Source organism: Natator depressus, chromosome 11 (assembly GCF_965152275.1).
Source record: "Natator depressus isolate rNatDep1 chromosome 11, rNatDep2.hap1, whole genome shotgun sequence".
Taxonomy (NCBI): Eukaryota; Metazoa; Chordata; order Testudines; family Cheloniidae; genus Natator; species Natator depressus.
The window spans coordinates 44,578,695-44,595,362 of record NC_134244.1 but is presented as its reverse complement, the minus strand read 5'-3'; the positions used below and the strand labels follow the sequence as shown (position 1 = coordinate 44,595,362).

The window sequence follows — 16,668 nt, the reverse complement described above, 5'->3', positions numbered from 1 at the left end:
TCTTAAATATACTTCATGTGAAAGAAGAATAGCTTGATCATTTTGTTTTAATCGAATGCTTCTAAATTTCTTATTATAGAGGAGGAAGCTGTTTTCACCAAAAATCTTCCCAATATCGAAGTAAATGAAACTGACACTGTAAAATTCATTTGTGAAGTCTCTAAGCCTGGGGCTGAAGTAACTTGGTTTAAAGGAGATAAGGAATTACCTGAAGGTGGTAGATATGAACAAATTGCTGATGGCCGAAAGAGAATTCTTGTCATTCATAATGCTCGCCTTGATGACGCTAGCGAATACAGCTGTAGGCTTCCAAGTACTCGCACAACTGGCAACCTCAAAGTACATGGTAAGAGAATTACTCTGGTATATTTTTTCCACAGAAAAATCAGGTAGACAAAGGTATGCAATTTTCTTTTGCTCTGTTTATACAGAAAAAATAATATATGTTTAACATTTATTTTTACAGAAATTGCAGCAGAATTTATTACCCGACCACAAAATGTTGAAGTACTAGAAGGACAAAAAGCTGAATTTGTCTGCTCAATATCCAAAGATGGCTTTGAAGTACAGTGGCTGAGGGGTAATAAGGTACTTGAGGCTGGTGATAAGTATGACATCATTTCAGATGGCAAAAAGAGATTACTTGTCATTAAAGACTCTATTTTAGGAGATGAAGGAAAGTATTCCATCATGGTTGGTGGAATCAAAGCAACAGCACACTTAAAAGTGATTGGTAAGCTTCTGTTTATTTTAGTAAGGTGTGTGTGCACATTTTATTTTATTCTTTTATAGTATGAAAGATGCAATATTTTTTTCGCAATTTCAGAAAAACTCAGGATTATAACTCCACTTAAGGATCAAGTAGTTAAAGAGGGAGAAGAACTTGTCTTTAACTGTGAGGTCAATACAGAAGGTGCCAAAGCTAAATGGTACAAAAATGAGGAGCCAATATTCGATAGTGCAAAATCCATCATGGTCCACAAGGATTTAGTTTACACTCTCAGAATCAGAGATGCACACTTTGCAGATCAAGCCACCTACACTGTCTCACTATCAAACGCCAGAGGGGAACACGTCAAGAGCTCTGCTGCCTTAACAGTACTGGGTGAGTAACTTGCATTTTAAAAGTTAGACATTTAATCATGTCAACTGCTGATTTAAATCAGGATGTAAATGAACCATATTTTATTTTTCATTTTAACAGAGGAGGATCTCAGAATTGTTGTCCCTCTTGAAGATATTGAGACAATGGAGAAGAAATCGGTCACATTCTGGTGCAAAGTCAATCGTCTCAATGTAACCCTTCAGTGGACAAAGAATGGCGAGGAAGTTACATTTGACAGACGCATTTTGTACAAAGTTGACAAATACAAACACTCACTTATCATTAAAGACTGCGGGTTTATAGATGAAGGTGAATACACAGTCACTGCTGGACAAGACAAATCTGTTGCAGAACTTCTTATCACAGAGGCACCTGCAGATTTCATTGAGCATCTACAGGACCAGACTGTCACTGAATTTGATGATGCTGTCTTTACCTGCCAGCTTTCCAAAGAGAAAGCAAGTGTAAAATGGTACAAAAATGGACGAGAAATCAGAGAAGGCAAAAAGTATGCACATTTTATCACACTTCTCTTGTTAAACTTCAAAATGTGTTTGTCATGTTTGGTGTTTGTTCTGTGTTTTAATTCACTTATTTCTCTCACCATCCTTTGTCCCCATCAAGGTATCTGTTTGAGAAGGATGGAAATTTGCACAGGTTAATTATAAAAGACTGTAGACTAGAGGACGAATGTGAATATTCCTGTGGAGTAGATGACAGGAAATCAAGGGCAAGACTTTTTGTTGAAGGTAAATGTAAAATTAAAAAGGAGTTTCTGCCAGTCCTTAGTTATCAGAAGAAAGATTAAACACTCTTCAAATTAATGGGTATTTATTTCAGAAATCCCTATTGAGATCATCCGACCGCCACAAGATATTTATGAAGCTCCAGGCTCTGATGTCATCTTCATGGCTGAGTTGAATAAAGATGGAGTGGAAGTCAAGTGGTTAAGAAATAACATGATTGTAGTCCAGGGTGACAAACATCAGATGATGAGTGAAGGAAAAGTCCATAGGCTGCAGGTATGCGAGATAAGGCCTCGTGACCAAGGCGAATACAGATTTATTGCCAAAGATAAAGAAGCTAGAGCTAAACTTGAATTGGCTGGTAAGTCATCTACTTTATTGTATTTACTTTATAAAATCTGAGATTAGGGTTAATAAAGATATTGTCACTAGTTATGTAACATTTCATACCTTTTCAGAAGGTTGGATTAGAATGTGTAGTAAAGTGGAGACAATCTGGAATCTCATTAAACGATTTTTCCATGACCACTGGGATTACAATTCAGTCAAAAAAGAAAATTGCCAAACTGAAGTTTCTATTTGTTTATGAAAAACGTACACAGTTTTTTCCAAAGAAAAGAAAGAATTATGCCGTAAAGACCACCCGGAACATACATAGTGTGCTGCTGCAGTTCTCTTAAAAAAAAAAAAAAGTCGTCATTTCAGTGGGGTTACTCACTTGAGTAAAGTTGCTCATTTGCCAGTTTGCAGCATCAGACCATGAAAGTGCATTGAGTTAATGCCCAACAGCAGCCCCCTTCTCCCTACTTTTATATATATACACACACACACACACACATCAGTACGGCCAAATGGATAGAGAACTGTTGGGACTATTGGGACTCAGGAGCCCTGGTTCTATTTTAGGCTCTGTCACTGGTCTGCTGGGTGACTTTAAGCAAGTCATTTCACAGCTGTACTTCAGTTTCCCCAGATGTAAAATGGGGATAATAATATTGACCTCCTTTGTAAAGTGTTTTGAGATCTACTAAATAAACGTCCATATGAGAACTAGTTGTTATTACTTTGTGCATTTCAGGGTACCATGCAAAAATACATGGATTTTGCCTTTTGGCCTTTAGTCCCCTCCTGTAATATTCTTCTGTGGTTGTTATTGGGGAGGCCTCTGCAGTGACCTCTTTGTGTTTTGGGTGAGCCAGATATATGCAGGACAGTTTCTCCCTTATACTCAGCCAGGTCTTGGTCCTGTGCCCATTGAAATCAGTGGTAAATCTCATATTGACTTGAGTGCAGGATCAGGTGCTCAATGTACACTGGCCAGCGTGAATTTGTCCCTTTGGGGCAACCCCATGAATATATTAATAGTTTGTTTCAGATTCATATGCCACTCCCATTACTTTTTCCAAGTTAGAATATGTATTGAATATGCAAGAAGTATATCAAATAGTTTTGAAAACATTAAGCACTCATTTGTCTCACTGGTCGTCTTTAGCTGCCCCAAGAATCAAGACTGCTGACCAGAACCTTGTGGTTGATGTTGGGAAGCCTTTGACCATGGTTGTTCCATATGATGCCTACCCAAAAGCAGAAGCCGAGTGGTTAAAAGAGGATGAAAGCCTGCCAACACACACAATTGATACAACAGCTGACAGCACCACCTTCAAAATTTTGGAAGCAAAGAAATCCGATAAGGGAAGATACAAGATTATACTCCAAAACAAACATGGCAAAGCTGAAGCACACATCAATGTAGATGTTATTGGTAAGCTCTTCATTTATTAAGGCCTTGTCTACATTTTGCTCTGTTTACAGCTATTGCTATAATATAGCAGTTTAGCTATATGGAACATGAGGAAAGAAAATGCCATCATTTGCAATGGTGGAGTTTTACCCTCATTTCAAGCAGGAATAAGCTACCTCAGTGCAATTCGTAACCTAGTGCAGCTTACTCTTTGTTTGTAGGTCAAAGTAAAAACAAAGATGAGGTATACTAAAAATACTTTTCACATAAATTTCAGATGTTCCAGGTCCAGTTAGAAACTTAGAAGTCACTGAAACATATGATGGTGAAGTTAGCCTTGCCTGGGAGGAACCAGAAAGTGATGGTGGAAGTAAAATCATTGGCTATGTCGTTGAAAGACGTGATATCAAACGTAAAACCTGGATTTTGGCCACTGACCGTGCTGACAGTTGTGAATATACCGTTACTGGACTTCAGAGAGGAGGAGTTGAGTACCTCTTCCGAGTGAGTGCTAAAAACAGAGTGGGCACTGGGGAACCAGTGGAAACGGACACCCCTGTTGAAGCAAAGAGCAAATTTGGTAAGCCACAATTTTGAAAAATATTTCAAAATAATGTTTTTAGTTAGTTTTTGCATTTTTTTCTCCCAACATACATTATTGTTCTCTCCCCCCCCCCACAAAAAATAAAATGCAGATGTTCCTGGTCCTCCTCTGAATGTAGAAGTTATTGATGTGAACAGATTTGGTGCCTCACTTACCTGGGAACCACCAGAGTATGATGGAGGCTCTCCAATTACTGGCTACATTGTTGAATTGCGTGACAAAGGTTCAATCAGGTGGGAGCCAGCCATGACCACCGGAGCACATGAATTAGCTGCTACCATGACTGATGTTGTGGAAAACAAAGAATACTACTTCAGAGTCAGAGCACAAAACCAGATTGGAGTTGGCAAACCAAGTGCTGCTACTCGAGCTGTTAAAATTATGGACCCAATTGGTGAGTATGAAAGTTTTAGCAGTGTTGATTGTTTTATAATATAAGGAAATTGTGATCATTCGTACAGCATATGTACAGAAAAGACCAGGAGTGGAGTAGAGAGGGGTGAGATGTGTGGGGAGAAAGTAGTGTAAGCCAAGTTAGCTTTTCCTACTTTTCTTCTTTGAATTCACCAGCAATATTTTGCGATCATTCGGTAAATTAGTCACTCTTAAGAACAATGACAGAGCTTCTTCCAAATAATTCTGGTCTGAAATTGGGAATTGTAATGGGGCGCAGACTCACCCAGCTGCGCCTCCTGCTGGCTGTCTGGGAATTAGCTCTTTTTACCAGCTCCGGAGTGCCTTCTGCTGGTGTCTCACCGTCGCTGGCCCAGTGTCCCTCCTGGACCCTGGTGCCCTTTTACTTGGGGTGCTGCCCCTCCAGGCAATACACCACAGATCTGGGTCTGCCCTCCCTGGGGGACCCCCCCCCATCCCCACTTTGCTTCAGCCTATGGGCTACTGCCAGTCACGATTTAGCCCCCTTTTACTGGGGCCGACTGCAGTCTGTATAAGCCAGTCATCATAAGCAAGGGGGGTTTGGATCTGCTGCCTCCGCCTACCCTTGGGCTGCCCTGTCGCAACCCCAGTACCCTGTCTTAGGCCGTCTGCCAGGCCTGCAGCCTGGGGCATTTCCAGTCCGGAGCCTCCCAAGTCCTTTGGCCTTCCCCAGCCCTGCTTCACCTCAGGTGCCCTGGTACACTCCCCAGCAGCCAGGCCCATCTCCCTCCACAGCTAGAGGAGACTCTCTGTGCTCTGGCCCACTGCCCTCTTATAAGGGCCAGCTGGGCCCTGATTAAGCCAGCTGCGGCCTGATTGGGGCGTGGCCCCCAGCTCAGGCTGCTTCTCCCACTCAGCCCCTCTTTTCCTTCCCTGCCACAGCCCTCTCCCTGGGCTATTTTAAGCCTTTTAAGGCAGGAGTGGGTGACCACCCTGCTACAGGAACCAATCTCTTTTTTTAAAAAAATTGTTTAGTAGGACTACCGGGAAGGCTTTAAAATAATATTTAAGGTATTAATGGATGATATAGTTCAACTTACATATAGTAAGACCAAATCTCCTTTTCCAGTTGATAATGTCTAAGTTCTTCAAATTCTTTTCAGAAAAACCAAGTCCTCCCATTAACCTCAGTCATTCAGACCAAACTAAGTCATCCGTGCAGCTTACATGGGAGCCTCCTCTGAAAGATGGAGGAAGTCCAGTAATGGGTTATATTATTGAAAGACGTGAAGAGGGAACAGATAACTGGATCCGTTGTAATCCAAGACTTGTCCCTAATCTTACTTATAAGGTAAGGTGGTTCATTCTTAAATGAAATATTCAGTATGTGTTTGTGAAAGGTTCGGTCACAGAGACCCCCTTGGGACTGTCACCCGATGTGCTGAAACTACCTCTGAGCCCATTTTCTTTGCCAGCTTGGGACTCCAGAACCCTGCCTTTGTTGAGCCAGACATGCTAGCCTGCTGCAACACAGACCCAGGGTCTGAACCATGCCCCCAAAGCTGCAGACTTAACTGAAAACAGCTCAGGAAGTACTCCTGTCTCTAGCACCCAGACACCCAGCTCCCCATGGGATCCAAACCCCAAATAAATCCGTTTTATTCTGTATAAAGCTTATATAGGGTAAACGCATAAATTGTCTGCCCTCTATAACACTGATAGAGAGATATGCACAGCTGTTTGCTCCCACAGGTATTAATCACTTACTCTGGGTTAATTAATAAACAAAAGTGATTTTAAGAAGTATAAAAAGTAGGATTTAAGTGGTTTCCAAGTAATAACAGACAAAACAAAGTAAGTTACCAAGCAAAATAAAACAAAACACACAAGTCTAAGCCTAATACATTAAGAAACCGTTTACAGGTAAATCTCACCCTAAGAAATGTTCCAATAAGCTTCTTTCACAGACTAGACTCCTTCCTAGTCTGGACCCAATCCTTTCCCCTGGTACAGTCCTTGTTAGTTCCAGCTCAGGTGGTAACTAGGGGATTTCTCATGACTGGCAGTCCCCGTTGTTCTGTTCCACCCCCTTTTATAGCTTTGGCACAAGGCGGGAATCTTTTGTCTCTCTGGGTCCCCACCCCTCCTTCTAAATGGAAAAGCACCAGGTTTAAGATGGATTCCAGTACCAGGTGACATGGTCACATGTCCTGTGAGACCCCAAGCCTCCATTCATCCGGGCCTGACTCACAGAAATGCAGGAAGGTTTGCAAGTAAACAGAGCTATTCACAACCAATTGTCCTAGTCAATGGGAGCCATCAAGAGTCTAAACCACCATTAATGGCCCACACTTCTCATAATTACAATAGGACTTCAGAGTAATACATCATATTTCTAGTTTTAGATACAAGAATAATACATACATACAAATAGGATGTAGATTATAATCAGTAGATTATAAGTTTTGTAGTGATACCTGACAAGAGACCTTTTGCATGAAGCATATTCCAGTTATATTATATTCACACTCATTAGCATATTTCCATAAAACATATGGAGTGCAATGTCACTGTGTTTACAATTTTTAACATGATTTTAATTTGCAAATGGTTATTTGTTCCTTTTTAGGTAACTGGATTGAAACCAGGAGCCAGTTACTACTACAGAGTCTCTGCAGAAAATGCAGCTGGTGTATCAGATCCAGCTGAGGCTATTGGGCCACTGACTGCAGATGACACTCACGGTAAGCAGTTTTCTTTTTAGTTTAGTTAATCAGGTAAGACATAAAGCTGCATCTGTTCAGTGTATCATGACAGTACTAGCTGTCAGTGCTAAAATCAGGATGCTACTGTGCATGGCTCCATCAGACCTATGATATCAGCACTGAGCGCCAACAGCAAGGGCCTCTAACCCAGATAAATTCTTTACTACAACCATCTCTGCAGGTGGGCTAGCTCTACTGTTGGGAGACCCATTGAACAACAGCATAAGCAGTTTTGTTGAAGAGGGAGGATGGTCTTTTAACTAGCCACCTACAGAATGGGGCCCAAAACTTTTAAAAATACATGTAAACATTTACTATCGATGGAAGTTAAACGTCCCACCTGTTGTTGTTTAGCTAACTAGATAGCTTAAGGGTTTCTAAAGAGCACACTGGTAGAGAGAGGGCAGGAGTGAGCTGCTGCAGCCAGGCCCAGGTGGCTCCCAACTGGCTGCTGCTGGTAGAAGTGGAGTCAAGTAGCAGTCTGCCAATTGCAGTATCATTAACAACAATACAAAAATCAAAAAGTCTGAAAGTATTTAATGGAATCAATTTTTCCCCTTTTTCAGTTGGACCGACAATGGACTTAAGTGCATTTAAAGATGGACTGGAAGTTATTGTCCCAGAGCCACTCAAGATCCGTGTTCCTATCACGGGCTACCCTGTGCCAACTGCAACGTGGTCTGTTGGTGATAAAATCTTAGAAAAGGGTGATCGTGTGAAAATAGTGACTACTGCAGCCTTTGCAGAACTTGTTATTACTCCAAGTGAACGTCCAGACAAGGGCATTTATACCTTGAAATTAGAAAACCCTGTGTCATCTGTTTCAGGAGAAATTGATGTTAATGTCATTGGTAAGCAGGCACAAACCTCCTTTTGGGTATTTAAATTATAGCAATAACTTCTAACTATCTTGCAAAAAATCTTTAGATCATTATACTATGAGAAACCATATAACATTCAGCAAATGAGGTATATTTAACAATAATTCTAACAAAAATAACTTTACTGAAGTCCATCTGCAGTGGTCTTACAGTTTTCAGTATCCTACAGTTCATAATTTAGGGGAGAGGGTCTAAGTAGCCCCAGTCTTTTAATAAATAGATGGAATAGAAAATATGGCAAACTATTGATGGAAAGACAAATTAATGCAATATGTGTCACTTCCAGCTCGCCCAAGTGCACCAAGAGAACTAAAAGTGATAGACATGAGCAGGAACACAGTGCAATTGACATGGGAAGCACCAGAAAATGATGGAGGAAGTCCAGTGACTGGCTATCTTATTGAAAAACGTGATATAAGCCGGAAAACATGGACCAAAGTACGTTTTTTGTTTTGTTTTTACGATTACAGTTTGTTGTCACTTCCTATATTGTTTCCGTTTGTACCGCAGAAGTTTGGTCATTTGCTGCTTTGGGAAGGAATTCTAGAAATAAATTAGAACATTTCTTTTTCTCAGGTTCTGGATTATGTTGTTGACCAAGAGTTCACTGTACCTGACCTCATCCAAGGAAAAGAATATTTGTTTAGAGTTTCAGCACGCAACAAATGTGGACCAGGAGAGCCTGCATATATTGATGAACCTGTAAATATGTCAGCACCAACAAGTAAGTACTCATCTTTATGTTTGTATTATTTTACTGCTTTTGCTTTTATATAATTTTTGAAAAAAATCTGTCTCTCCGATTGGTTTCTAAGATCCTCTATATCTCTTGTTTTTACAGCGGTGCCTGATCCACCAGAGAATGTGAAATGGAGAAATCCAACATCTAAAAGCATCTTCCTAACATGGGATCCACCTAAGTCTGACGGTGGTTCACGCATCAAGGGTTATCTGGTAGAAAAATGCCAACGTGGTACTGATAAGTGGGAGCCCTGTGGCGAACCTGTTGCTGAAACAAAGTAAGCATTTTAAGCACTAAAATCAGAAGGACTGTCATTTTAATTAAATAAAATATTCGATTCTTGCCATTTTAAATATCTGAATTGTGTTATAATTAACAGAATGGAAGTACCAAAACTTAAAGAAGGTGAATGGTACTCATACCGGGTTAAGGCTTTGAATAAACATGGAGCAAGCAAACCAAGCAAGCCAACGGACGAGATCCAGGCCGTGGATACAAAGGGTAATTATTTAAATGAATGAATGAAGTCCATTATATTCTTTCTGACATTCTTCATAACACTGTTTTTGTAACAATGTTTTAATTTTTTCATAAATCAGAGGCCCCAGAAATTTTCCTAGATGTGAAACTACTAGCTGGACTGACTGTAAAAGCTGGAACTAAAATAGAGCTACCAGCTACAATAAAAGGAAGGCCTGAGCCTCGGATTACTTGGACCAAGGCTGATAAAGTCCTGAAACCTGATGACAGAATTACGATTGAAACCAAACCTAAGCATTCCAGAGTCACTATTACAGACAGCAAGAGAAGTGACAGCGGTACCTATATTATTGAAGCTGTAAATTCCAGTGGGCGTGCTACTGCTGTTGTTGAAGTTAATGTTTTAGGTATATTAGGTTTATTATATTTATTTTAAATCAACAGAAATGTAGCCAACCATATAAGTGTCAGAAATTAATATTCATCTATGTCCTCAATAGATAAGCCAGGTCCCCCAGCTGCATTTGATATATCGGATATTACAAATGAATCCTGCTTCCTGACATGGAATCCTCCTCGAGATGATGGTGGATCTAAAATCACAAACTATGTTGTTGAGAGAAGAGCTACAGACAGTGAAGTATGGCACAAGTTGTCATCGACTATTAAGGGAACAAACTTCAAAGCGATGAACTTAACCCCTCATAAAGAATACATCTTCCGAGTCAGTGCTGAAAACATGTATGGTGTTGGAGAGCCAGTTCAACACAGCCCCATCATTGCTAAATATTCCTTTGGTAAGCTAATTAATTTGATGCTCAGTTTACTGTGTACTTTTACAGAAAATGTATAAATATACAAGTGTGTGTGTGTGTGTGTGTGTGTGTGTATATATTTAAATTTATATTTATAAATTTGTACAGATCCACCAGGGCCTCCGACAGGTGTCACACCTTCTGAAGTCACGAAAGATTCTGTGACCTTAACATGGTCTGAACCAGATGAAGATGGTGGCAGTCCAATCACTGGTTATTGGGTTGAGAGATATGATCCTGATCACGATAAATGGATAAGATGCAATAAGATACCAGTGACAGATACAGCATTCAAGTATGACTACTATCAATTTAGCTTGTAAATGGGGCTATAAATACAGATAAATGTAGCACTGACCTTTTCAACATATATCATTTTCTTGTTCTCTTTTTTGCTGTTCTAAATGTAGAACAAACTAATGTCTGATGGCATGCTTTCTCTTTCAATACCTAATTTTAATCAAGAATTTCTTTATGGAAGACTAAGAGTCTTATATTCTTTTTCCTTTCCCCCTGAATAGAATAGTGACTTTCTCTGCTGCATCCCTGGACACTCTCTGTGATTGCCAATGAGTATTCTCAAAGTTGGTGCCATTGCCATTCCATGCATTAGGTCATGACACAGGCATTTTGTCAACACTTGTATGTAGGTAACAATCTTCCAATCCAGGTAGCAAAAACATTTGGCAGATCTCCAACATTAGTCTTCTGTATGATAGTATAACATTCTGCTGTTGCTAAGGAGGAGTACAGAAGAATAGCACAAGCATGTAGGGACAAAATTAGAAAGGCTAATGCACAAAATCGGTTACACCCAGCAAAGAACATAAAAGGCAACAAGAAGCAGGTCTTTAAATACATTAGGAGCAAGAGAAAGACAAAGGAAAGTGTAGATTCTGTACTCAGCAGGGAAGCAGAGCTATTAACTCAAGAAGGCTGAAGTATTCAATACCTATTTTGCTTGAGTCTTCATTTAAAAGGTTAATGGTTACCAGATAATCGATACAATTAATAAACACTGAGGGGGAAAGAATGTAAGTCAAAATAGGGAAAGAACAAGTTAAAGAATATTTAGCAAAGTTGGATGTATTCAAGTTGGCAGGACTTGATAAAATTCATCCTAGGGTATTTAAGGAACTAGCTGAAGCAATCTCAGAACCATTACCAATTATCTTTGAAAACTCATGCAGGTTCGAGGGGACTGGAGAAGGGCAAAGGTAGTACTTATGTTGAAAAAGGGAAACAAAGAGAACCCAAGGAATTATAAATGAATCAGCCTAACTTTGATACCTGGAAAGATACTGGAACAAATTATTAATGATCAATTTGTAAACACATAGAAAATAATAGCGTTATAAGGAATACCCAGCATGGATTTGGCAAGAACAAATCCTCCCAAGCCAACCTAATTTCCTTCTTTGACAGGGTTACTGGGCTAGTGGATAGGGGGGTGGAGTGAAGCAGTAGATGTAATATATCTTGATTTTAATAAGTGTTTTGACACAGTCATACATGACATTCTCCTAAGTAAACTTGGGAAATGGGGACTAGATTAAATTACTATAAGGTAGATGTACAACTGGTTTAAAGACTGTACTCAAAGAGTAGTTATCAATAGTTCACCATCAAATTGAGAGGGTGTATCTAGTGGGGTTCTGCAGGGGTCAGTCCTGGGTCCGATATTATTCAATATTTTCATTAGTGACTTGGATAATGAAGTGGAAAGTATGCTTATAAAATTTGCAGGTGACACAAAGCTGGTGGGCTTACTTTGAAGGACAGGATTAGAATTCAAAATGACCTTGACAAATTGGAGAAATGGTCTGAATTCAACAAGATGAAGTTTAATAAAGACTGTGTACAGTACCACACTTAGGAAGGAAAAATCAAATGCACAACTACAAAATGGGGAATAACTGGCTAGGTGGTAGCACTGCTGAAAAGGATCTGGGGATTATAGTGGATCACAAATTGAATATGACTCAACGGTATGATGCAGCTGCGAAAGAGGCTAATATCATTCTGGGGGTATTAAAAGGAATGTCGTATCTAAGACACAGGAAGTTATTGTCCCACTCTACTCTGCTCTAGTGAGGCCTCAGCCAGAGTACTGTGACCAGTTCTGGGTGCCACATTTTAGGAAAGATGTAGACAAATTGGAAAGAGTCCAGAGGAGAGCAGCAAAAATAAAAAAAGGTTTAGAAAACCTGACCTATGAGGAAAGATTAAAAAAACTGGGTATTTTTAGTCCAGAGAAAAGAAGACTGGAAAGGTGGGGGAAACCTGACAGTCTTCAAATATGTTAAGGGCTACTATAAATATGACCAGGATCAATTGTTCTCTGTGTCCATTTAAGGTAGGACAAGTAGTAATGGGCTTAATCTGCAGCAAGAAAGATTTAGGTTGGATATTAGGAAAAACTTTCTAACTGTAAGGATAGTTAAACTCTGGAATAGGCTTCCAAGGGAGGTTGTGGAATCCCCATCATTGGAGGTTTATAAGAGCAGGCTGGACAAACACCTGTCAGGGATGGTCTAGGTTTACTTGGTCCTCCCTCAGCACAGGGGACTAGACTTGATGCCTCTCAAGGTCCCTTTCAGTCCTACATGTCTATGATGCTTGTTAGGGGGCTTATTCCTTCACCCACTCACTTCCCTGGTCCTTCTCGCATGAACAGAGAGCAACAATACCCGAAGTCCAAAGCTGCAAACAATTCGATGTTTATTGGGGTGAACTTCCAGCAAGCATGATTCCAGTTTCCTTCCTTAGTATCCTCCTTCCCAGCTCTGACACCACAGAGCCTTACACCTGTGTCCCTGTTCCCATTCCTGCCCTTAGCCAAACATGATTCCAATTTCCTTACTCCCATTCCCTGTTCCCATTTCCCCCTTTAGCAAAACATGATTCCAATTTCCTTACCCCCATTCCCTGTTCCCATCTCCCACACACACACACACACCCTCCCACCCACGCCCACTCACTTCCTCATTGACTACAGATTATATAGTAAAACTTGAGTTCTGCTTAGCTATACCTTAACCAATCATTTTCCTGAAATTTAACTAACCAATCCTAACATATTGTAACATGATTATGTAACCAATTATATCCCACCACCTTAATTAGTTTACACCCAGCAAAATTAATTATACAGCAGACAGGAACAATCACAGAACCAGACAGAGATTATACAGACAAACAATAGCAAAGTGGGAACTATAATGACAAAACAATACAGAAGTGAGGATTTCACATCCCAGTATTGGTAAGTGAGTTCTTGCCAGACAGGATGCTGTTTCCTTTTACATTTTCTAGGCACTTCCCTTTCTCTGGAGGTGACAGGAATTATCAGGACAGGATTATATTCCTAACAGCCCAATAGCACCTTCTTTCAGTGTGACTAGTTTGGAATGTGAGGATGTGACCGGTCACTTCCCAGCTTATGGCTGCCTCTGCTGCTTAGCCAAAGGCCTTAGCCTAAGAACAGGGCCTCAAACTATCACAGTAAGAGAAGGCCCTTACACCAGCAGACAGTGATTTTGATTCTTTCTTTTATACCTCTAGAACTAGCCAAGTGATAAGAATACCCCTAAATTCTTAAACTACAGGCCTTTGCAGACAGGCCTGAATATCTATATCCTAACAATGCTATTGCCAGTATACCATTTAGTATCTTAAATCAATCCCATTTAATATAACATATTTAGCAGTAGCTAGGAATTTGGGGGTTTTTTTACATATGTAGCAGTATAATGACTTAAAAAACACAATGCTAAGCATGCATAAATGTGTGGGTTTGGCTTTATTACTAAATATTTTATTCCCAATTAACAGAGTTAAAGGTCTTACCAACAAGAAGAAGTACAAGTTCCGTGTCTTGGCAGAGAATCTTGCAGGACCTGGAAAACCAAGCAAGGAGACAGAGCCAATCCTAGTGAAGGATCCTATTGGTATTATGAATACATTTCTTTCACAATTTAATTTAAAATAAAACCAAGGAAATAATTTGTTTTAAAATCTAAATTGTTATTTAATTTGTGTCTAGATCCTCCATGGCCCCCTGGCAAGCCAACTGTGAAAGATGTTGCCAAAACATCATTATTCCTGCAGTGGACAAAGCCAGAACATGATGGAGGTGCAAAGATTGAGTCTTATGTCATTGAGTTACTAAAAACTGGAACAGATGAGTGGGTAAGAGTGGCTGAGGGCATTCCCTTGACTGAACATTTCCTCAAGGGGCTTATGGAGAAACAAGAATACTCATTCCGCATAAGAGCTGTGAACAAGGCTGGGGAGAGCGAGCCTAGTGAGCCCAGTGACCCTGTGCTATGCAAAGAGAGACTGCGTGAGTAGCATTTAAAATATATTACTAAAATACATATTTTACAATTTTAAAATATAAACTAAAACAGTCTAAACCGTGCCTGTATGTTTAGCCAACAAGTAAACTTTTGTAAGCTTATAAAATATTGAAATCTATCCCCCATTCACTGTAAAAATGTAACCTTTTAATAATCCCCATGTTATTCTCTGTCTTCTATGCATCTGATAGGATAAACAGATAAAACTGTTTTTCTTTGTTTTACTATTTTTACAGACCCTCCTTCACCACCTCGATGGCTTGAGGTTATTAACATTACTAAGAACACTGCAGATCTTAAATGGACGGTACCAGAAAAAGATGGGGGCTCCCCAATTACCAACTACATTGTTGAAAAGAGAGATGTGAGACGGAAAGGCTGGCAAACAGTTGATACAACAGTAAAAGACACTAAATACACAGTGACCCCACTCACTGAAGGCTCTCTCTATGTGTTCCGTGTGGCTGCCGAAAATGCAGTTGGACAAAGTGACTATTGTGAAATTGAAGATTCAGTTCTTGCTAAAGACACCTTCAGTAAGCTTTCACATTTGCATATTTAGAAGTTAGTATACACAAAGACATAGTTTTTTAACTCCTTTTCTCCTAATACGGATATTTTGTTTTTAGCTACTCCTGGACCACCATATGCTCTTGCAGTGGTTGAAGTGACAAAGAGACATGTTGACCTAAAATGGGAACCACCTAAGAATGATGGTGGCAGACCAATTCAAAGGTAAGATGATTACAGATTTGTATAGCACTAGCTGCATGCTAGGTGATGTGTAGATATACAGATATGCTGTTTTTATTTGTTTTTGTTTTAATATCTCTTTACCTATTTTCAGTTAGTATGAAATTGTGAATGTCCTATGATTCCATATTTCTAATGGTATGTTTTCTTGTTTACATAGATATGTTATTGAAAAGAAAGAAAAACTAGGCACACGCTGGGTGAAAGCTGGAAAGACAGCTGGACCTGACTGTCATTTCAGAGTGACTGATGTTATTGAAGGTACAGAGGTACAGTTCCAGGTCCGTGCAGAAAATGAAGCTGGTTGTGGTCATCCAAGTGAACCAACTGACCTCCTTGCTATTGAAGACCCAACAAGTAAGTCATAATATAATAATTAAAGTATGAAATATGCAGTCAAAATACTATATTGATGGACTGATATTGCAAAAAGTACTGTAATACTTTTGCATTTTTGCAGGCCCTCCATCACCTCCTCTCGATTTACATGTGACAGATGCAAGCAGAAAGCACATTTCCATTGCATGGAAACCACCAGAGAAAAATGGTGGTAGCCCTATTATTGGATACAATGTTGAGCTGTGTGAAGCAGGAACAGAAAAATGGATGCGAATCAATTCTCGTCCAGTAAAAGACTTGAAATACAAAGTGGAAGAGGGAATTGTTCCTGACAAGGAGTATGTGCTGAGAGTCAGAGCTGTCAATGCTATTGGAACTAGTGATCCATCAGACATTTCAGAAAATGTTGTTGTTAAAGATCCAGACTGTAAGAATATATTTCTTTTAAAAACTATTTGTAATTTATAAATGCAAAAGGATTTGGGCATTTTGAAGCTTTTTAATAATAATATACTGATACTTTTACAGGCAATCCTACTATTGACCTAAAGACTCAAGACATTGTTGTTATTGAAGGAAAGAAGTTAAGTATCCCTGTACCCTTTCGAGCTGTTCCATCACCAACCATTACATGGCATAAAGGTGGCAAGGAGGTTAAAGCAGGGGACAGAACAACAATGAAGAGCGATTACACATCTGCATTGCTTGAAGTCACAAACAGTGTTCATGCTGATGCAGGTGTTTACACTATCACCCTGGAGAACAAACTGGGCTCAACAACTGGCTCAGTCAACGTCAAAGTCATAGGTAACAAAACTTTTTTTGATGGTAAACTCTTTGGGTGAGATGCTTACCCCTGTTTTGGGCCATTGATGGCATAAAATCACAATGAAAGTCCCATATCTGGCCAAGGAGGATTCCCCTGGTGCAGGCACTCAGGAGACAGATATAAGGTTACATC

The 16,668-nt window shown here is 39.8% G+C and overlaps 1 protein-coding gene across 1 annotated transcript in view; it reads left to right on the top strand.

The window, feature by feature from the left end:
• TTN (titin) overlaps positions 1-16,668 on the top strand; it is a 308,950-nt gene that overhangs the window by 213,054 nt on the left and 79,228 nt on the right. The window contains exons 190-215 of the mRNA XM_074967679.1: positions 80-346; positions 467-733; positions 827-1,105; positions 1,205-1,613; positions 1,730-1,854; positions 1,946-2,212; positions 3,344-3,613; positions 3,870-4,172; positions 4,288-4,590; positions 5,735-5,922; positions 7,201-7,315; positions 7,903-8,187; positions 8,504-8,655; positions 8,794-8,941; positions 9,059-9,236; positions 9,339-9,460; positions 9,559-9,846; positions 9,940-10,236; positions 10,363-10,549; positions 14,089-14,204; positions 14,300-14,599; positions 14,852-15,151; positions 15,245-15,350; positions 15,529-15,725; positions 15,829-16,134; positions 16,236-16,514. Of these exons, the coding sequence (XP_074823780.1) occupies positions 80-346; positions 467-733; positions 827-1,105; positions 1,205-1,613; positions 1,730-1,854; positions 1,946-2,212; positions 3,344-3,613; positions 3,870-4,172; positions 4,288-4,590; positions 5,735-5,922; positions 7,201-7,315; positions 7,903-8,187; positions 8,504-8,655; positions 8,794-8,941; positions 9,059-9,236; positions 9,339-9,460; positions 9,559-9,846; positions 9,940-10,236; positions 10,363-10,549; positions 14,089-14,204; positions 14,300-14,599; positions 14,852-15,151; positions 15,245-15,350; positions 15,529-15,725; positions 15,829-16,134; positions 16,236-16,514 (6,054 nt within the window). The remainder of the gene's footprint in view (positions 1-79; positions 347-466; positions 734-826; positions 1,106-1,204; positions 1,614-1,729; positions 1,855-1,945; positions 2,213-3,343; positions 3,614-3,869; positions 4,173-4,287; positions 4,591-5,734; positions 5,923-7,200; positions 7,316-7,902; positions 8,188-8,503; positions 8,656-8,793; positions 8,942-9,058; positions 9,237-9,338; positions 9,461-9,558; positions 9,847-9,939; positions 10,237-10,362; positions 10,550-14,088; positions 14,205-14,299; positions 14,600-14,851; positions 15,152-15,244; positions 15,351-15,528; positions 15,726-15,828; positions 16,135-16,235; positions 16,515-16,668) is intronic.